This window comes from Astatotilapia calliptera, chromosome 5 (assembly GCF_900246225.1).
Source record: "Astatotilapia calliptera chromosome 5, fAstCal1.2, whole genome shotgun sequence".
NCBI classification, from domain to species: domain Eukaryota; kingdom Metazoa; phylum Chordata; class Actinopteri; order Cichliformes; family Cichlidae; genus Astatotilapia; species Astatotilapia calliptera.
In genome coordinates this window covers 11,303,474-11,325,461 of record NC_039306.1, presented here as the reverse complement: position 1 = coordinate 11,325,461, position 21,988 = coordinate 11,303,474, and the positions used below count along the sequence as shown (strand labels likewise).

Genomic DNA, 21,988 nt, shown 5'->3' with positions numbered 1-21,988 from the left:
CTACTTAAATGCATCCAACTAGCCTCAAGCACATTATTTAACACGCTTTTAAAAAGACAAATTACATAAATATATGTAGCCAGTTATGAAAAATACCACAAAAATGTAAATGTAATGTAAAATTAGCTATATATTCGTGAAAGTTTAAAAAGTAAAAGTTAAACTTTGAGACATGTTCTACCCATACATCAGAGAGGCATACATCAACAGGGCATGTTGATTTTCCAGCTTCTGGGAACAAGAGATGTTTTCCCTTTTTTAGCCTGGAGGTAAAATCAGATTTTTGCTGCGTTTCCCACAAGTTGTTCATGAGTTTATTTATTGCTATACCAAGTCAAAAGCTAGTGGTAGGAATAACAAGTGATAAAACTGAGAGCTTACGTTTAGGAATTTCCTTCAAAAAGTTTGTTGCACATGAAAGAAGTCAGAAGGCTCCTTGTTGATGTGATGATTATTTAACCAGATCTGTGATGGTTTGGAAAATTTGATTTCCCCACCAAGACGATTCACTAAAACCAAAACAGACCCGATCCCATTTCGGGTCTTCTGACTGCCAAACCAGGGCATATTTGGATGGTCTGGCTCAGCCATAAGTTGTGCAATTCCAGCTCAGCTCAGCAGAAAATACCAGAAGTAAATGGAAAAAGGAATTGTATAACACTTGAACCCCTGAGGGAACAAGCTGTTAGCTTTTCCATTCTTGGGAGGTACTTCTCATTCCTGCTTCAAATGTAAAGCTGAAAGATTTCCTACTGTGTCTTGTTAAGACAACATCACGCAGAGCACAATATATAGTAAACTTTAATTTGATGTTGCAAAGCATCACCTCCAATTATCTTTTGTCTCTGCTTTCCAAATCCACAAACAGGACATTTATAACACCAAGCTGCCAGTTCTGACTGACTGTAATGGTATGTTGTATCACCTTAAGAGTGTATCACTTCATTGCCAAAGAGTAATACACCTTAACAAGTTGTTTAGAATTGTGGACATCTGCCTGTGGGCTGATATAACGGAAATTGTTCTCAGTTCTTTTTTTCCATAAAGTTTTGGCTCTAGAAAGAAGACAGAAAAGGTCTAGACATATCATAAGGTTTGTTATGTAACTGTTCCTTACACCTTTATTCAGACATGACAGCAGCTTTGCAAAAATGCAAAGCACAACAGTTATGTTTCTACTTATCTCTACAGTTTAAATACAAGTAAATCTGCCAAATAAATGTACTTTTGTGCACAAAAATGAAAACTGAGTGCCAAACATTTCTTTTGTTTGCTTAAAAATAAAATACTTCAGCCACTTTGATAATATGATATATTCTTCCAAAGTGTATAAATGCATTTCCACTTCCTATGGGTAAACTATATTCAGAGACTGTTGCTGTGTTCTTATATCATGTTTACCTCAAATTTTCTGATCGCTAGTCTTCAGTAATATTGATCTAAATGAACTGTCTACCAGTCCTTCACCATCACCCTAAAATCTCTGAGAGGGCAGGCTCAACTCCACCCTGTTGTTTCAATTAGACAAACGAAACCGCTACAGCAGCTGTACAGTTGTACTATCCTTTATTAACCCAGTGCCAACGTGCCTCAGAGAAGAAACCATTCACACTGATGTAAAACAGTTAATGTGGCTGAGAAGGGAGGGGAGGTGACAGACCTACCAGTATGTTCTATATATAAAGACTTGAGCATACAGGAGTCTGAATCTAACTATTCTGGCATTACTTCAAAGCTCCTGATGAAAAGCACATGACTAAACTCTTAACAATGCCTTTTCAAACTTAGTCCCACAGGCCTACAGATGGTGTGATCACTCAGAGAATCAAGAGCTCTTTACTAAAACCGAACCTCTCACCCTTACCAGTGGAAATTTTCCGTTGGTGGGGGTGTTCAGGGGACCACTTTCCCCCCCCTTTTTTTTTCCCGGAGAGGAAGGGTGATGCTGTTCTTCGTTCACTGGGAATGTATTGACTGAGGATCCAACTCTCAGCCTTCCAGCTGGACCCTGCTGCTGCTCTGCTCACTGTGTGGGGTTTAAACCAGGACATAAACACACCTGACAGCTGAGGTAGGACACACCCTGGATTAATTTCTTGTTTATAAAAACACCAATTCATATTTCTAATGCAGCAAGCTAATGGTACTGTGGTCAGTTAGCAAGACTTCTGTTGTTACCTTTAAAGTTACTAGAGGTGTTTTGGTAGAGCCAAATTACTAGGCTGCAAATTCTAATCTGCCAATTTTAATTTAAACTGCTGATGGCTATGGCAGGGCATCCTGATACTGATAAATACTTACTTGCATGCAATAAGATTGTGCTTAGATCATTTTACAGTGAAGTTAAGTTTATATGTCTCATGTTGAAAGACCAGTCTAGTTTTAGGCTTTATACTGAGAAGAGTAATACATTTATGCATTGCTTGGGGTCTTTGCTCATTTGACAAAAAATACAAAATACGGTCATGGTACCAATAATAAATGCATAAATGCATGGAAAAGGTAGTTTATAGTTTCTAATTAAAATTCCTATGCCAGATGTATAGGAGACGGCTCTAACCATGGTATCAACATTTTTAAAAATCCCTAAATTAAAAAGAAAAGGTTCAGGCATAAATCCGACTATCAATTAAGTGTTGACTGTCAATGTGTCTATTTCTTACTGATTATTTCTGAAATCATCATCAGCATGCCCAGGACTTTTGGTTTTAGCTTCAGTTTTAGATTTGGTGTTTGTAAAGTGAATGTTTAGACTCAGGACAGATGATCAAAGAGAACAAGACATCTGATGTTTAGAAATGGAAAATGACGAGTATTTTCTGACCTTTTCATGACTAGACATGTAATAATTGAGACCAAGTGATATTAAAGATAATTTCTCAATGTAAGTGGTAATAAGATTATGAGAGTCCTAATGAAAGACATCTGGTTTGAATACTTATGAAATGCCTCTTTAGATGTAAATATTTGCTGTGCCAGTCAGACTGCAGTTAATGAAACTTCTAAGGTTTCAATGGTTGTTTGACTCAGTGAAAAGAAAACAACAACAAAGAAGAATTATTCCCAACTTACTGCACAATTGGAAAGCATACATGAAGCATTTGATGTATTTATAGTTTTTTTTTTGTTTTGTTTTTGGGCTAAATGTTCACATGTGGAACACAGACAGACTGGGGGCAGAGGAAGGGGGTCGGTGCTGTGCAGTATTTGCTGTCAAAGCAGGATGCTCGACCACCACCACATATTTGTGGGTGGACTGCACGTTGAACTGCACGGCTCAGAATCCATCAAGATTAGCAGAAGCACGGAACCAGACAATGTCAGCCTCTCTCGGCTGGTTATGTGAATATGTAATCGAGGAGGATATATAAATCATGTTGTGAATGACCACAGATGGTGAATAGGTGAGAGCTGGAGAAACATTTATGTTGGCTGCAAGAAGTCCTTTCCAGAGGAGGTTTTGAGAGCTCCATGGAAACACTGGTAGAAAAAAAGGGTAGCACTTATGAAAATTGATCTCTCCAGGAAGTCCACATGCACTTTCAAATGTACTGTTTTAGTAATATTCTTAAATCAAGCTGTAAAAATGAAATTTAACTCATGCACTAAAAACTGCTCATGTGTATGGTGAAATTAGTACTAGTTTTATAAAGCTCCAACACCACCAACAATCTAGAATGGTGGTTCCTATAAAGCTCTGACTGGATTGTTTTTAGGAAAAAACACAACCCAGGAAAAACTGCAGCACAACAGTCAGAATGATCAGCAATTATACATTACAGTGGTTCCTAACTGTGGCACTAGCTGCATTAGTTTTTTTTAAGTAAAAATGTAGTCAAGAAAAGACTGATAGATCACTAGATTAAAAAAAGGTTGGAATAGACAGTTCTCAGCTAACTAAATACTATATCCTGTAAGTGTGCTTTATACTGTGCCAGAACTGTTTTGTTCTGTTGTTTTCTATTCTGGTAATTAATTAATAAAGTTTTCTTGTGATGCTATCAAGTTCAACCTCCACACTGGGGACTACTTAAACATGGCACTTTGAGTTACTTTAAACAAGGATGATAAGAACACTAGTAAGAGGGGTTAACAAATCTAGCAGGCACCATTTTACTCAGTTATTACACTATACTAGAAATACAAAGTGAGCTGAGAAAAATAACTGGTATGTGAATTTCAGTTTTGTTCAGGCTGAAATAAAAGTTCAGGTACAAAAAAAAAAAAATCACCAGTGGAACAACCATGGATGCAACGATGCAACTGTAATTGTAAATGTATTCATTTTTTCATTCATTTATCCTGTCTTTCCTAGAGTTCTCCTTGGCTGCTGTTTAACCACAACTCTAATAAAACCATGAGGATCTTCCTCTTGCTTTGCCTGCTGGCGCTAGGCAATGCCAAACCCTACCAACCAATCAATGTAATGGACTACCTGAAAAACTATGACACAAAAATCCATGAAATCATGATGTCGGATTCAAATGATGATGATGATGATGACGACGATGATGATGACGACGATTATGATGATGAGGACTGTCCAGCTCATTGTCATTGCTCACCCAGAGTGGTGCAGTGCTCTGACCAGGGTTAGAACACACTCAGTCTGAAGTAACTCATTATGTTATATTATGTTACTAGAAACATGGAGTGTGCTAAAACACATTCAATTCAAAACGCTATGTTAAGTCTGCCATATAAGATGATAGGTAAGGCTAGTGATAATCTTATGTTTATTCCAGTTAAATTCAATGACAAAAATATGACTATGGTTTAGTCTGGCCTTAAGTTACTTCTCTATTTCTGGCACTCATATACATAAAATAGAACAGCAATCATGTAGTAGTTGCTGTATTTGTCTATGTGAAAACGTTTTTTTAAAATAAATATTTATTTTAACATCAGTTTTATAAAAGGATATCAGCAATCTCTGCCTTGCAAGGTTTTAGGATTTATCTACCACTGAAAGCAGTCTCCAAAATCCACTTGAGCATTAATTGCTAAAAAAAAATCTTAATGACATCTTGTAAGACATGCTTGCCTAAACCTTGCTGATTAACAGCATTTGGGTGGTGCATATATGACTAACATCACCATGACCACAAACTGTAGAGGAATATCTGAGATAGTACTTAGTCATTGCTGATTTGGGTTTACAGGAGGCATTACAGTATATGAATTTAAAAAAGTGATCAGGACTAACAACAATTTGACTGTTAAACTGTTGTCATATAACAAAATATATGAATGTTAAGACACTGATGAAATTTGGCATCATATATACATTTAATGTGAACTTTCTAAAATGTAGGGGCAATGCAGCCAAACAATTTTCACACACAACTCACCAATGGAACAGGAAAGCCTTCATTTCCAGCATTTCAAAAAACTAAAATTTTCTATTTGGTTTTGTGGTCAAAGTTCTAGAACTAAAGTACATTAAAGAACTACAGTACATTAAACTCCAAAAGCCCAACTTACAGTAAAGTGGGGCTCTCTTATACTTTGGTACTAGGATTAAGCTATGAAAACACCCAAGGGTCCACTGCCAATCACTCCAATAACTTAAATTTTTTTAACCAAACGTTCATATACTATTGGCACACGCAGCAGCAGCTTGTGATTTTTTTCTGAAATACTATTTGGTATAATTACCCCAGACATATGACCCACTGATATTTTATCAGAGACCTAGGATAATCAGAAAGACAACAATTTCTTTTTCACATGTGTATCTCGGTTAAAAAAAACCCCAATTATTTCCATCATTTCTGATCCAACTCTTTCCTTTAAATACGCATTTATGTTTATGTTTTCTTAACAGGTCTGATATCTGTTCCTGATAAGATTCCAGAAGACACAGTGATGATTGATCTCCAAAACAATGATATCACTGAAATCCAGCAGGATGACTTTAAAGACCTCAACAAGCTTTATGTAAGGCATCCTTTAAGAACTAGTTTACCCTGCGCATGGTGCACTGAACATCAGAACTACTTACTGTTAACATCTAATATATGAAGAAGCATGCCGGCAAGTTAGTTACAAGCAAATGTAGTAACTGAATGGGATCAGTCCACCTTAGAAAACCAAACTACATAAGCAAATAAGTTCCAGTCACATTATGCATCCTCCATATGTTATGTACAAGTACTACAAAAGAATGCACGTTTTAGCAATGCTCATATACTGCACATGGAGGGGAATGCATTACATCATTAAAAATAATGCTGGATAACTGGACATACCAATCTTTCTACTAAAGATTAAAAGAGCTGACTCAAACATACTGTATTCACACATCAGCACAGCTCTTCTGCTCTAAGCTGGGCAGAGTAGAACTCTAAACTGACCTCTGTGACTGAGGCCTTTGTTTATTTGCAAATGTCCTGTTGTACAATAACCCAAGAATACAAAGTTAGGTGAAGCTCATAGGTATATTATTAGGTTTGATGGTATGCTGTCTTAGCATTTACATTTACAGTTATTCCCCCAGTAAACCCTCTTGTTTAAAAGTTTCCATGAATTAGGAAAAATCCAAGCTGCAATAGCTCAAACCGAGGGCAGGACTGCATAGTTTCTTACACTTAATACAATGCAAAAACTTCTGATTATGCCAAAAGTAATGATCATGGATAGTTTTGTCTATAATGAAATCACAAATTACCACAAAGAGATCCATCATGCCTGACCTAAATGCATTGCAGCTCGGCAGGAAGTCAGAAGGGGTGAAAATGCAGCATTTTAAATGAAATATTGCACTGGGTTCATAATTAAACACAAAAGTGAAGCATAATTTCAAGAAAGGATGCAGCATAATAATGGTTTGATCTTATCAGCTTGTTTTCATATTTGCTTGGAGCCAAAATTGTACCTGAAACTAAAACTGGATTAATTGTGAAGCCCTAAGAGGCCAAAATGAAACATCAAAGTCACTTAAGTCAGTACGGTACAAAATCTGGTAACCATTAATTGTTAATGGTACACTTAACACTACATAAATTCAGACCTAATGACACATTAAATAAAACAATTAGAACCATAAACCATAAATGTAAATATTTCTGCTAATAAATAAATTATGTATGTAATTTGCAGTTTAAACCCCACAATACTCATGGGTCAATATGGGAAAAGTTGACTGTTGTTATAAACATAATATAATGTCCAGCTGATGAGGTCTTTTGAAATAAAACTGGCCACATTTTTTGTTCTCCCTAGACCTTTAAACTGAGACACACCAAAGACAAAAAAACAGCACAAATTAGTACTAAGGCAACAAGAACAGACCTGGTTCTGAAATTTAAAATGAGTCACATTCAGCCCCAGGATATCAGTGACTGACCATGCTGTCTTGTAACTGTTACAGCTATGAGATAGGGAGAAACAATGCACTGATATCAGTCCAAGAGCAGCCTTCAAGGAAAAAAAGAGCTACTTTTTATAAAACTCTGCTGAGAGAAGCTTTATCTTTGATCTGTAGACAATGTTTTCTCAGCTGAGAATAAAACACATCAAGGCCTAAAACACTGAACAAAACCAGAACTTCATGCTATTATTGTGGTTAGTCACAGTGCTTGAATAGTGCAACTGACCAGCATCTTGATAGTGCTGAATGTTGTTTACTTCATAGTCTGCTCATTGATTCTAAATGTAATAAAGTCTTCATGACGATTCAAGTCTCACTATTGTAGTACACTACAAAAAAAGCACAACATAACTTGAGCAAAACATAAATGTTTTCAATCATAAGCATATGTTGTTCTTTGTTGAAAACCTTTTACCGAGCACAGGTTTAATGTTGGCCAGAAAAGTTCATTCTTTGCTGTTTCAAACTTTCCACTCTTTAACTTTGTGCAGGAAATGAAGCAAAACTGAATTTGAATCTATAAAGCTCTATTAAAGTTCCCCTTTTCCCTAAAACAGGGCCTGTTTCTGATCAACAACAAGATCTCTAAGATTCATCCAAAGGCCTTCAAAAACATGGACAATCTCAGACTGCTGTATCTGTCCTACAACCAGCTGATTGAGATCCCTGCAAATTTGCCTCCCAATGTCATTGAACTCCGCTTTCATGAAAACCAGATCGACAGAATTCAGAAGGATGCATTTAAGGGCTTGAGGAAACTTCATGTGTTGGGTAAGACCCACTTTTAGGTTCTTCTGTCTGGTTAACTATAGCTGTTCTCTAAAGGCAGTGGTGTATGGTTCTTCATTAAGGAAAGGTCTGAAGATTTATTTATTCAGTCAAAAGAGGAATCATCAGGAGGTAATAACATTACTTTAACAGTGAAAGATAATCAAACAGAATGAAGGAATGGCTATAACCTAGATCTGGCATGAATAGTAATTACAGACTTACATAAAGGTCCAAAAAGCTCTTAATCCAACATAATAAAACAAGCTGGTTGCTACTGCCTTTCAACTGCCTTCAACTTCTACTGCCTACTCATACTAATATAGTATTTTATCATCTGCCACCTCTGTCGTTACAGATCGATAAACTAATAGTTAATGCAACAACTGCATCCAAACCCTATATCAATAGTCTCTATATCAATCAATCTAAGGACTAGATGGTTAAAGGAAATCATAGTGGCTCTAGGCTGCAGGTCAGTTGTGTTAGTCCAAAACATTGTACAGGTTAACATGCAATTGAATTTAGGCAACTAAAAACTCTTTACTTAGAGTACCTCAAAGGTTCCCCTCATGATTAAACAAACAACCTCTTAATGGTCAAAGTATTAGTGGTTTAATCACTATATAACTGTTAGTGTTTGTATGATAAATTTTATCTTCTCATATATCTGCAAGGGTTCTACTGACCATGCTAAGTCTAATTTAATGTGAATATGTCCACATAGATATGGTGGAGCTTTAGGCTTGAGCTTTTGGCTCACAAGAATATTTATACATGCACATGACCTCATTATTTGAAACTTTGACCATGTTTAATAGGAGCACCCATCATTGTAACAGTGTGTATTGTAAGACAGAAAACAATGAAAACCCAATAAATCACCTTCAAAAGACCAGTGGAAAACAGACATAACACTTCATTTGGACAAAGAGTTCTGCCATTACAGCAGCGACAGAATGATACGATCAGTAACACAATCACTTCAAGACCTTATGCAGACCAAGCCAAGATTTTGTTATCAATAGATCATTTAGAAGACTATTGTCAAGACTTTGCAAGCTGTCCAGGCTTATTGATTAATTCTATTTATAGAGAATGTAAACAAAGCTGTACAGATCTCCAAGAGCAACAGATGAGAATGTCATTACAATAGATCTGTTGTACTTTACTTGATGCAGGTTCTCTATTGAAATAATGAATCATTAATAATAAAACCAGATGTTTTGTGCTTACTCAAATAGAGCTGGGGGCCAACCCTCTGACCAACAGTGGAATTGAGATAGGAGCTTTTAATGGCCTGTCGACTCTGTATATCGGTATAGCGGAAGCCAAACTAACTTCCATACCAAAAGGTAGGATATCACTCATGTTATGTTTTACTGTTTTAAACAATTCATTTTAAAAGCTTTTACACTTTTCTTTCTCCTCATACACTGACAGTTTTACACACTGGGACCTAGCTACACAGTAAAGTTAGCCGTAAAACCACTAACTTCAATTAATATGATGTAATTTGATACGTTTTTTGTCAAATCATTACAAAAGATCATAAGAAATAAATCATCTTAATGTGCTACTTACACTGCTTATAATCACTGTATGTTGTGTCTTCCAGATTTCCCATCCTCCATTACAGAACTGAGTCTGGACTACAACAAGATCTCTAAGGTGGAAATAGAAGACTTCATCAGATATAAAAACTTGCAGAGGTGAAAACCACCAATCCTTTAACCTAAAAGCTGATTTTTTAAAAGACATCCTTCACTAACACAGATTTCTCCTTCATGCTTTTGGTTAGATTAACTTAACTTTTCAATCAACAGGAATAACAAATTTGTAAACACTGGTGACTGTTTACTCAAACATTCAGAAATAAAACTGACACCAGAATTAAAAGAAAAAAAAACACTGTCACAATTTATAGTGTTTTCACTCCACAGCATGATACTAATGATTTCCTAAAGACTGATTCTAGTTCCCACCTGCAATCTTGCACCACCAGGGCACCATAAGTTAGGAACAACAGACCGATATTAAGCAATTATGCAAGATGTTAAATTTTTTTTAAGCTTCTATATCTTAATAACTTGTTAATTTTACAGGCTAGGACTAGCTTTTAACCAGATCAAGTATGTAGAAAATGGCAGCCTTGCCAACACCCCGAAAATCCGTGAGATCTACCTGGACAACAACCGTATGAGAAAGGTCCCGCCTGGCCTTAGTTCCCTGCGCTACCTACAGGTGAGATATGGACACTGTCACAATGCTGCGACTTTGGTAAATAAAATTAGCAGCACAACTCAAACCTCTGTAAGTCATAACTGTGCAAACTTTATTTGTGGGTGAGCGTCCTTTTACTATAACAACAGATGTTTTAGACCAAATTGACAAAGGCCTAGAGACTCATTGTTGACCCCCTGGCAACAACCGATCAGTGAGCAGTTGTTGGAGGTTGCTAGCTGGCTGTAGGTGAAATTGGTAAAAAAGCTATTGCTATTCTTCATGCACCTTGAAAGTAGCTTAACTTGTACCAGAAACCTCCATTCGGTTTTCAACTATTTCAATATTATTCAGTGAGTAACTGGTGAGTGTCCAAACAGGTCAGGGTCTTCCATGCAAACTATGGGTGAACAGGAAAATCTTCAGCAACCAAAGCAAAGACAACCTAATGAGACCCAGCAACCACTTTCCAACTGTTTTTTTTAAAAATCATTCCTCCCTTATACTCTGTGGTTGCCAAAGAATTGCTGACTGATGTCTAGGCCTGTTTGGCATTATTACCTTCAGTGTCTTTTTTACGCAAGCCTATTCTTGCATGTGGATGTGAGAGCAGACTATATTTTATATGTCCCTGAGTATGCAGGTTCTCCTCTAATCTGAGCATTTTCATTATTTCATATGAGTGAACTTGAGGGTCACTGCACTACAAGAAAAAAAAACTTGCAGGTGGAATGCACTTTTTCAAAACCCTTTTCTGACAAAATAATTCCTTACTTAAACTTAAAGGTGCAATGTATATAATCCTCTAAAATAATTGCCCAAATTAGTGCCTAGAGGAGTTTTAAGATGTCTGCTGATTTGTGAGACTTGTTTGTTGAAGTACTTGTTGAAGTATGACATGTGACATGTACTTTGGATGTGTTCTCATGGTGTACTCCAAAGGTTTTGTACTCCAAAAGTTTGGCAAAAAAACTAAACATCTGTGGTGTCTGCAGCCGTCTGTGTGCATGTCCACAAGCGAGTATAATCCTGGTGTAACTTTTTTCCACTTATATACACTCACAGCTGCTAATCTGTAAGTGGAACAAACATGAGAGCTTCCACCACTACTCCAATATAAGAGTAGCTTGAGCAGAAGTCTCACAGTCATGATATGGTTCTTGTAGAATGACTCAGTCACAATGTAAATAAAAAAGGAAAATATGTTTGCAGGAATATATTTCAGCCTTCCAAGCAAGACAAGACTCCTTTAACTTAGCAACCTGGAGTCATTAAGTAATGCCTAACAGACCATTCCTCCTATTGGGTTGTGTTTATGAGGTTCCAGTGTAGCAATAAAGCAGTAATAACGCATAACTTTTACTCATGCGTAGTTTGCTGTAAAAAAAAAAAAAAAAAAAAAAAAAAGCAGAAGAATAACTAACACAAAATCCTGTCCATCTGTTCAGGTAATTTTCCTCCATGGCAACAAAATCAGCAGTGTGGGAATCAACGACTTCTGTCCCATCAGGGACGACAGCAAGAAGAACCTGTACACTGGCATCAGTCTCTTTGCCAACCCTGTTAAATACTGGGCCATACAGCCGGCAACCTTTCGCTGCGTGACCGGACGGAGGGGTGTACAGCTTGGAAACTTCAGAAAGTAGTGTGGAGGGAAATGATAAAATAAGGACATAGCTGGAAATAATTCTGATAGGCTAAAAACAGATTAAACTCTCCTATTAAAGGGTTAACCGTTAAAAAACAAACAAACTAGAAAGATGTATATTTGAACCTGTAGCACACAGGGAATGAAAGTACCATTTACACCCTGATGAAGATGAAAATGATATCATAAGTTATAACACTAGGAAATGTTTTTAGCAGCTACAAACATCATGAAATAGAAGGATGTCACAGAACGAACAGCATTACAATCAAATCTTAAAACAAGCGCCCTGCTCACCTTTGTAAGGTGCATGATAGGATGTTTAGCTTTTGCCTTATAGCTTTTATTCTGTACACTTTCTTAGGAATAAAGCGCCTCCCTCTGGTCACTTTTTGAGCAAAATCACCCAATGATACGAGTGGTATTACATGCTGTACATGTATTGTTTAAAGAAAGGAGATTCTTTTTTTCTTATTATTTTCTTTCTAATTTTAAAACCGTAAGCATTGTTTAATGAGATGTAGAGTAGAAAAGTGTTTAAGTCTTTGTAATACTTACAAAAACTTTATTTGTATTATGAAGAAGCCTTTTTTTTTCAAATTAGATGTTGTAATTATCGTAGAAGAGTCACTAGAGGCCACTAACAGGAGCTGAACAGCTACACCTATACTGAAATATCTTTTTCTTCCAGCAGAAGTCTGTACGGTCAGTGGTGTTGGCATTATGAAGTGCACTTTGCACACAGTGATGAAGTGTCACTTTGAAGCCCCATGTCTGTGGATATTTTACATTATCTCAATGCATGTTTGTTATGTTTTTATTTAGAAGCTGACAGCCTAATGTCAGACTGGATTATACATTGGTCTTGAGGCAAATACGTCCTCTGCAGGACTGGGGATATACTGATTACCTGTAACTAATGTATAAATTTACCCCTGTTTAAGAGAACTATAGCATCCATGTGAACTACAGTTAATTTTAAAATAATAAGATAGGAGGATTCATAATCTGGATATCTGAGAACATCTCATGGTCAACCATGTCCCTGTTTCTTCCAATGGTCTCTGATCTGAAATGGTGCTATATTTATTGAGGATGTCGCTAAATAAAACTGGAACATCTCCACATGTAAGTCTTGACTTTTTATTTTAAAAAACAAAATAGGTGAATTTATCATTTCTATTTGGGAATCTTAGAATTTTATTAATTCATTTTCAAATGAAAATAAGCTGTATACACATATTCAAAAATGAAACCAAGGAAAGTTAAAGTCTATTTTTTATAAAACTTAAATAAAAAATAATAATAGTTTGGTTATATTTGCATAATATAAAATACATACAATTTTATTTATAACATCAAGAAAATTATGTGTGAAGTGCAGCCTTCAGACATTTTTGACTAAACATTATGAATGTCATTTAGTCTACAAAATATCAGAAACTAGCAAATGTTGAACATTTAAAGGGATTTTCGCCCAAGCTTTATAAAACTATTCAGTTAAAATTTTTAAGACGGAAAAGAAAGAAAAAAATCCTTAATAAAATTTTAGCAAATTGACAAATGTTGAGTCTCTGTACACTAGAGACATGGCACTCAAAAAATGCCAAAATCCTTGAAATGTATCAGAGAATTTGACAACAACAAGTGTGGTAGAAGTAACTACCCACTTCCAAGGGAAAACTTTTCAAAGATTTACTTTGGGGTAAACTTTTTTTTTTTTTTTTTTTTTTAGATAATGCTTCACAATAAATGCTCGAATAATTGCACAGTGCCCTCTCAAGATGGCTGCCAACTGATGAGACAAAGAACAAGAAGTAACGGTTCACACAAGGCAGAACTCCAGATTCCTTATTTGTTGTGCCTGGTGACATTTCGAGGACACCTGCTCTTCATCAGATTGTTTGTTTTTGTTTTCTAGCGAATTCTCAGATTCAGATTCAGAAGACTTAATTATCCCCAAGGGGCAATTGAGAACTGATTCTAAGCAAAACATCTTGGTAATCCCTTCTAACCTACGCGCTGTAAAGTTTAGGTTGATGATTGTTTCATTAATTATGAAATATTGTCAAGTTAGTCCAAAACCAATTAGTTCGGACCAAGAAAATGAATTATCCAGCCTAATGCTGATACTTGGACCAGTTTATCTAACATGAGGCTGATAAAGAGCAGCAACATTTATTCTCCAGAAGATGTCACTGCACAATAAAAAGTTAGAGGCATTTCTCTCCGTGTCAGTGGAGGTCTGGAAACGAATCCAGAACCAGATTTTAATTTGACAAAAGTTTTCTTTGTTCTTTATGTTCTCTGCCATTACAGCCAAGTCTACCACTACTTTTAAAAAAAAGTATGTCTCCAAAGGGCCAGACTCGGGAAAAAGTGAAAGCCTGACAGCTCTTGTAAATCTTCTAATCATTCCTTTTATGCAACATTTAACTTACAAAAGCACTTTTCCATTGTACATTTAAAACTGCTTGCTACAGCATTTTATCAGCACTGTACAACACAGTAACTATTCATGCCAAAGAGTTAATGTTTAGACCTAATGTTTAGCTGTATCATCACTGAGATGGAAATTGTAGACATCCTGTGCATCATTGCCACAAAATTGAAGGAAGGACAAGACATCTGTTAAAATGGAGCCTCTTAAGGGTGTGGCAAGCCTGATCCAGGACTATAGGACAATGTATACTCTTGTATTGGGTTGCATCAGATACAAAAGGTAAGGTCTTTTAATATTTTGTCCACTCCGTGAACATGGAAGAGTAAGAGCAACATATCAGTAAAGGTTTCATAAGGTCACCACCATAACCTTAATAAATAAAATCAAAGTGGCTTTATCAACTCGTACATCATCACCAAGAAAAATAAATTATTTATGGAAATAATCCAATTTGTTTAGATCTTCCTGACAATGTACTTAAAGTGGCAGACATAACAGTACATCCTAAAACTATACTATGGACTAGGGCCGCACGATTAATCGTTAGAAAATCGCGATCTCGATTCATACTTATGTGCCATCTCATTTCCAAATGACAACGATAAAAAAAAAAAAGATGATGACGACTGCACCGCATTTTGATCCGGGACATAATCTGCATGAAAACAAGCGCTCACTCTTCCTGCTCAACAAATGACAAGGGCGGAGCCTTATACCACATGATACAGAAGCTGTGCCGTGTGATGCTAAAATTGGCAGGGAAAAAAACAACGGAGAGCACGTCAGGGATGACGAGCAAGTGACAGGAGAAAATCCGTCCCGGTCAACCACCCAAACATCAATAACGGGAACCTTATACAGCGCTTCCCTATACCCGTCAAACTCCCGCAGGCACAAAGAAATTACGGAGGCTATTACTTATCACCTGACCAAAGATATGGCTCCCATCAACACTGTGCAAAACGAGGGATTTAGGAAAATGATCAACACCCTAGACAAAGCTACACAGTGCCGTCCCGCAACTATTTTTCTATTGTTGCACTACCTGCTCTATACACGCAGTGTCGAGCAACGGTGGAGACGGAATTTCAAGCAGTACAACATTTTGCGGCAACCACAAAATGTGAGACATTTGTTGTTTTTATGTTTATTTATTGTTTTTATGTTTTATTTATTGTTTTTATGTTAAGTCTCAACTGTTACGAAGTTGATGTGCAGTTAATAAGTGCAATAAATATTTATATTGGAAAAGAAAATTGTGAGAGAATCATGATCTCAATTCTAAGCCAAAGAATCGTGATTCTCATTTTATGCAAAATCGTGCAGCCCTACTATGCACCAAAAAAGTGTCTAAATTACACCATAGAGTGCTACACTGCTTAAACCTGCAACAACTGAGGCCACTTGGGGGCAGCACAACAAGCTGTAAACAATCATGAAGTACAGCATATTAAAAGTGGTGTAGTCAGTATTTGATAGCTTTAGCTAACTTAAGAAATATAATCATGTATTAAGAAATAAATAAGTATCTTTGTATAGTATTTTACTTTTTTTTGGATAGTATTATTGTTGTTATTGTTTCTGCTCTATCCACTCTCCAGCTGTGATAAGTGAATTTTCCAACCGTGGGACTAAAATTTTAAAAAGGAAAATCGTCACCAGCAAGCGTCAAAGTGCACAGTGGTGCTGGGCTGTGTTTTTAATAAACCCACTGTACACAGTAGGTGGGTGGTATATTTGTTGTTGTTTATTTCTCTGAGTAACGTATGCCTTTAACAAGCTTGTAACTTTATATTTCTGTATTTATGTTTATTATTGTTCTTGGTGGTTATAGCAGCTTGCCTCAAACCACGAGTTTGTTTTGTTCCTGATTTACGTTTCGCTGTATTCTTTTTTTTCCCCTATGGACACTTTTGTTGTTAGCAACCAAATTCTGGATTTTTAGTCTTGTTTAACAGATGAAGATATAGGCTTTAAAAGTGCCCCCTCTATTGGGTTTTCATGGAAGGTTTTTCAAAATATTGTGTTGATTGCAGACATAAAAGGTTCTGCATTCCAGGTCTGCTAACAAAAACTATTTGACAAGTTAAACACAGCCATGTGGACCCCCCCCCAAAACCCCCCCCCCAAAAAACAAAGAAACCCCAAACACTTTCAAGCTCTTACATAAAAACATAATAAGAAAGAGATTGGACGATAGTAGGTTCTAAAATTATTTAAATTGAACCTCGGATGAATAACATGACATTTCAAATAATGTTAATTACTTATTTAACAAAAATAAAACCAACATGCAGAAGGAACATGTGAAAAACTATACACCCCATGATTCAACAGCTTGTAGTACCACCTTTAGTAGCAATAACAATAGCGCATTGGACAGACACATGACTCAGTGACTAGAAGGTGCCCAGGTCCTGCAGAACTCCAGATTCCCTATTTACTGTATATATAGATGCGATAAATAAGCAACATGACTGAATATGGCAGTGAAAAATGAGATCAAACCAGAGTGAAAAGCATGACAGGCTGTATCTTTTCTTTTCTCTCTCAGCTTCTCTGGGAGTTTAAGGAGCAACAGTTCCTGCAAACTCCCAGATATCCAACACCTGCCGAGTGAACTCGTCACCTCCATCTTTACCTGAAACTATTATCTATAGTTTAAAGAAAATTAGCCTAAACTGAAGTACAGTAGGGATATGGATGGTTTGCTTCTGGTCTGTTTTGTCTTTTTAAATAAAGACTCCATGAGCTGTGGGTGGGGTAGAGGGGAACTGCCTCTCTCTCTTTCGCTCTCTGTCTCCAGGAAACATATGGAACAGATCTGCCATTTGGCTAGGCCTCGTTCTGCCACGTCTCACAGTCATACACACACAGACACACACACACAATCACAGTCCTAACATCAGGGCTTTTACCTCTCTTCACCCTCTACTTTTAGTCCTCTAACTATACTCCATCTTCAGCTTTATTATTTTCATGTCCTTTTGTGTCTTCCATTTTCTCCTCCAGTTATGACTTTAATCTACCAAATTTCTTTATTTGCTGAAGGTAGTTAAAAAGGGGGGGGGGGGGGGGGGGGGGGGGAATAGATGAATGTCATGATGCTCCTCTAAAAAGAGGTCAAGTTGTTGGGTCCCAGTTGCAGTGTAGTTAAGGTCACTTGAAATGGAGCATATTTTTCCTTCTATTTGTACAGTTAAAAATTAGTGCAACATAATTTGACACAAATTACTGTACGTTTGGATTATGCTCAGTTCTAAAGTGATTTATTGGCAAATAATTTTAACACTGTAGGTTAAAACAGCATATTAATCATATTGGTAGAGTGGCTCTTATGACTTTTCAAAAAACACAACAAACCTTTAGGTTAATTTTTCAAACTCAGCTTAAAATGAAAGCAGCACAGAAACAGAGAAGAACAATGCCTTCAACACCAAACACTTGTAGTAATGTTTAAGAACAGAAAAAGGCCCAGCATCTTCCATCTTCCAAGTTAAATGCTAATTTTCTGTTTTCTGTAGGGTTTTTTTTGTCATTCTTGTGCAAAATTTCTAAAAGACACATTTCTAAAAGGTTGTTGTGTGTACGTCTTGATGCATGCTCAATCATCCAGGTAATTAAATCTCCAAAAGTTGATTCTGTTCATCTGGACGTAGCGTTTTGTGGGAGAAACGTTTCATCACTCATCCAAGTGACTTCTTCAGTCTCAGCTGACTGCAGGTTTCCCCAATCTTATAAATTATTAAATCATTATGCAAATGTACTGTTCACATAAGCGCACATCCTGAGTGCGCTCAATGTAGATGCGTAGCACACGCACTGGACAAAGAGAATGCATCCTCCTCTGCTCCTCAGATGCAAAAGGAGGGGAGTAAAAGCTCCACAACTGAACTCCATTGAGCTATAAGATGCAGGAATGATCTTGGGAAAATAGGCAGCATTTGGACGCAATATGACCTTGTGGCCATCAGGAGAGAACTGTGTGCAGGAGGGATGCACAGACAGCGCATGAAGGTCACCCACTCGCTTTGCTGAAGCCAAAGTGAGAAGTAATGCAGTCTTATATGAAAGAAATTTCATATCCACAGACTCAATGGGTTCAAACGGGGGGCTATAACAGCCTCCAGCACCAAAGACAAGTCCCAAGCAGGGACGCTGGACTTAAGCTTGGGTCTAAGCTGGCGAACCCCTTTTAGAAAACGTATAGCAAGGGGATGTGCACCTGGTGTCACCCCGTCAAAGCCAATATGACAAGCAGATATAGCTACTATATAAACCTTAATTGTCAAAAATGAAAGGCCCTTATCCAGCAGCTCCTGCAGGAATGTCAAAACATCCACAATAGAGCACTGAAATGGGAGAGTGTGGCGGTCCTGGCACCATTGCTCGAAGGCTCACCATTTGTAAGCACACAAGCCTCTAGTAGATGAGGCCCTAGCTTGTCGCTATCACACTAGGTGGCAAACCCTTAGCAATCAAGTTTAACCTCTCAGCAGGTAAGCATGAAGGCGCCACAGATCCGGGTGCGGATGAACCACTTCTCCTCCTGCCTGAGAGAGGAGGTCCCTGCGGAGAGGAAGCTGCCAAGGACTCGCTGCTAGCAGGCTGATTATCTCTGCATACCATGACCTTGTGGGCCACCAAGGGGCCACTAGAATCAGAGAGAGGGAATGCCGATGCACTCTCTCTAGAACTGGAGATATCATTTCCACTGGGGGAAATGCATACAGGAGCACGTCTGGCCATTGGTGCGCTAGCGCGTCCAAGCCCACAATGGTCTCCATAATCGACCACAATGGTCGATTATGGAGAAGAACAGGGGGCAGTGAGTATTTTCCCTGGAAGCAAAAAGATCTATTTGCCTCTTGCCAAATAGTTCCTGAATTTGAGCCACTATTAAAGGGTGTAACCTCCATTATCTCTCCAGAGGACCCCCCCTGGAGAGAAGGTCTGGCCCCACACTGCACCATAACAGCAGAGAGCAAGACAGCTTCAACAGGGGAAGAGAGCGTGTTCCTCCCTGCCTGTTTATGTAAGACACCACTGTTGAATTGTCCGTCCTGACTAAAACATGCTGGCCCTCCAGGACTGGATGGAAATGTTTTAGAGCTAAGAACACTGCTAACAGCTCTAAGTGGTTGATGTGCAGCTCGCGCTGGGTTTCTGACCAGATCCCTCTCACTGATGCACTCTCGCACAGCGCTCCCCGCACTCTTAGGGAAGCATCTGAGAGCCCTGATGCAGCAGCCCGAGCTCCCTCCAGGGACAGAGAGCTAGCATGCAAGACGCGGTTACCGGCAGCCTCCTGATCTGATGCACACAGGTGGTGAGAGAAAGTCCAGCGTTGAAATGCTCTCATTTTTAACAGTCCAAGTGGCATTACGGCGATCATAGATGCCATCCTGCCCAAGAAACGTAATATTGTCTGGAAACGCAGTCTGCGTCCCAGCTGAAACTGAGCGAGGCAACGATGAAACGCGGCCACTCTGTGCTCCGACAAACGTGCGCGGCTGGAAAGCGAGCATATTTCCAAAAACCCGCAAACCATGACGGCTTCTGAGCTGGCAGAGGAGAGGGTCAGTCCACTTGCAGCTTCTCAGCAGCACAGCGAAACAGGGAGAAAAGAGAGGTGTCATCGTGGCCGACCGGTGCAGCAGCCGCAGCATCTTGGACCGACAATGAGCTCTCCTGCTCATCCTCCGACAAACCATGCATGTCCAGGCCGATGTCCAGCACGTCATCGTCTTCCTGGGGAGCGCTGGCGGGCTTCAACCCAGGCTGAAGCCCGTCAGCGCTCCTGCATGGTTCCGGCTTGTCATCGGCTAACCCGTCAACATATTCCATGTGGTCAGCCCAGCTAATTGCGGGGACATCGACCGGATAATCCTTGTCTTCAGACTTGGATGAAGCTGGGGCACCAGACTCGGAAAGGAGAGGGTCATGCCGTGCAACAGCCGAGCGTCCCAGCACTTTTTCCACAAACGTCACCCATCTTTCCAGGGTCAAGTGCCGGAGCTGGCTTCGGGCTCCGTCAACACTCTCCTAGCGTGGACAATCCCCAGGCAGACAGGGCAGGCATCGTGCTGGTCGCTGTTGTGCAAAGAGAAACCGCATCCCTGAGAACAGGGGCGAACAGAAGATTTCTGCTTTGCTCGCTTCGGTTTGGAGTTCATTCCAAAACGCAAAGCAAAACGCTGCACAGGAAAACTTGAAATTATCGCTCCATGGGCAGCCTACGCACCAACTGCGCAGTGGAGGCTAACACCAACAGGGGCAGTTAAGCTAAGTTCAAGTCGGCAGACAACGGAGCTAACTAGCAGCAGCTAGCTAGCCCAACTCAGCAGAGGTGTTCTCAGTGAGGTGAAGAGCGTAAGAACTGAGGGATGACTGTGATGACAGCGGCTATATGTGCAGGCAGGGCCGTGCGCGTGTCATCACACGTCATCTGCCTTGAAGGCGTGAATAAAGGTTTCTTCAGCCAGGACACGCGAGGGCATGATATCCCATACTTATGTCTTGTACCGAGTGAATCGACTGAAAGGGAACATTGAGTTTCATTGTTTGTTTTAAAAAAAATACATTTTAAGTTTGTTGTTTTTCATTTATGGGGTGCTTTCTGAAATTGTGTTGTGACTAATACATTTTTTCTGAGACATTGTATTTCCTGAAATTTCCTGTGTTTATTCTTTTTGAGCTCTGTGCTCTTGGTTTTGTTATGTTTTAATAATGACTAAAGTGTATTTAGAAGATTGTATCCATAAAAACTGCGCAAAAAGTAATTCTCATACTTATCATTAATCGTCCCTTCTACAGATTCTGCTAATTACTTCCAATCACCTGCCTCTGCCTGAATTGATGATGTAATACTCTCACAAGGATTATCAAACCACCTCATGTTTTTGATATTATCTTTTAATCTTCCATTCCAGTTTTAGTAGTTCCTCCTCACAAGACTTTGTAAGTTAAAAGTTGCTAAACACACATTTCCCTCTCCCTTTTATTTTTCTGAAAAGATTGTAAATCTTATAAATCTCCTTCTCAGAAACATATGCACTGCCTGGGGGAATAAATCTGCTTTCTCTGTCTACAGTTCAAATATTTTAAATCCAAGAACCACAAATTTAAATCACACGTCTACACCTCTATCGTTCCCTCCTCTTCAGCTTCCACTGTACATCAAACAGCATCATGGGACACCAATAAATACAGTTCTGATCAAAAGTTTAAGACCACTTGAAAAATGGCAAAAAAAAAAAAATCATATTTTGCATGGTTGGATGTTAACGAGGCTCCAAGTACAGCTTTAACATGCAACAATAAGAAATGTGAGTGAGACAAAAAATGTTTGAGCGTGAAATTTATTGAAAACAAAGCTTAAACTGAAACAGGCTGTTTTACAGCTGCTGAAGTTTAGGACCACATGCCTTTAAAACAACAAATCTGTGCAAAAGTGTGGATTCATTGTCATTTTCTATCAGGTAGTCACACTGTCATGATATTCAGATAACAAAGGCAAAAAACCTTTCCCTTT

At 38.4% G+C, this 21,988-nt stretch overlaps 2 protein-coding genes across 5 annotated transcripts in view; one reads left to right on the top strand and one right to left on the bottom strand.

The window, feature by feature from the left end:
- cenpp (centromere protein P) overlaps positions 1-21,988 on the bottom strand; it is a 122,017-nt gene that overhangs the window by 35,955 nt on the left and 64,074 nt on the right. The gene's annotated exons all lie outside the window — the stretch shown is intronic.
- Positions 1,288-13,138, top strand: aspn (asporin (LRR class 1)). Its single transcript, XM_026167224.1, has 8 exons — positions 1,288-2,071; positions 4,316-4,592; positions 5,828-5,940; positions 7,930-8,143; positions 9,385-9,495; positions 9,759-9,852; positions 10,246-10,384; positions 11,812-13,138. The coding sequence occupies exons 2-8, from the start codon at positions 4,358-4,360 to the stop codon at positions 12,007-12,009; spliced, it is 1,104 nt and encodes a 367-aa protein (XP_026023009.1). The 5' UTR covers positions 1,288-2,071; positions 4,316-4,357; the 3' UTR covers positions 12,010-13,138.

Bases quoted from the DNA above. Each gene is read 5' to 3' on its own strand.
- aspn (XM_026167224.1), top strand. From the start codon at position 4,358: ATGAGGATCTTCCTCTTGCTTTGCCTGCTGGCGCTAGGCAATGCCAAA. The intron at 4,593-5,827 runs GTTAGAACACAC...TTTTCTTAACAG, and splicing joins GGTGCAGTGCTCTGACCAGG to GTCTGATATCTGTTCCTGAT. The intron at 5,941-7,929 runs GTAAGGCATCCT...TCCCTAAAACAG, and splicing joins AAGACCTCAACAAGCTTTAT to GGCCTGTTTCTGATCAACAA.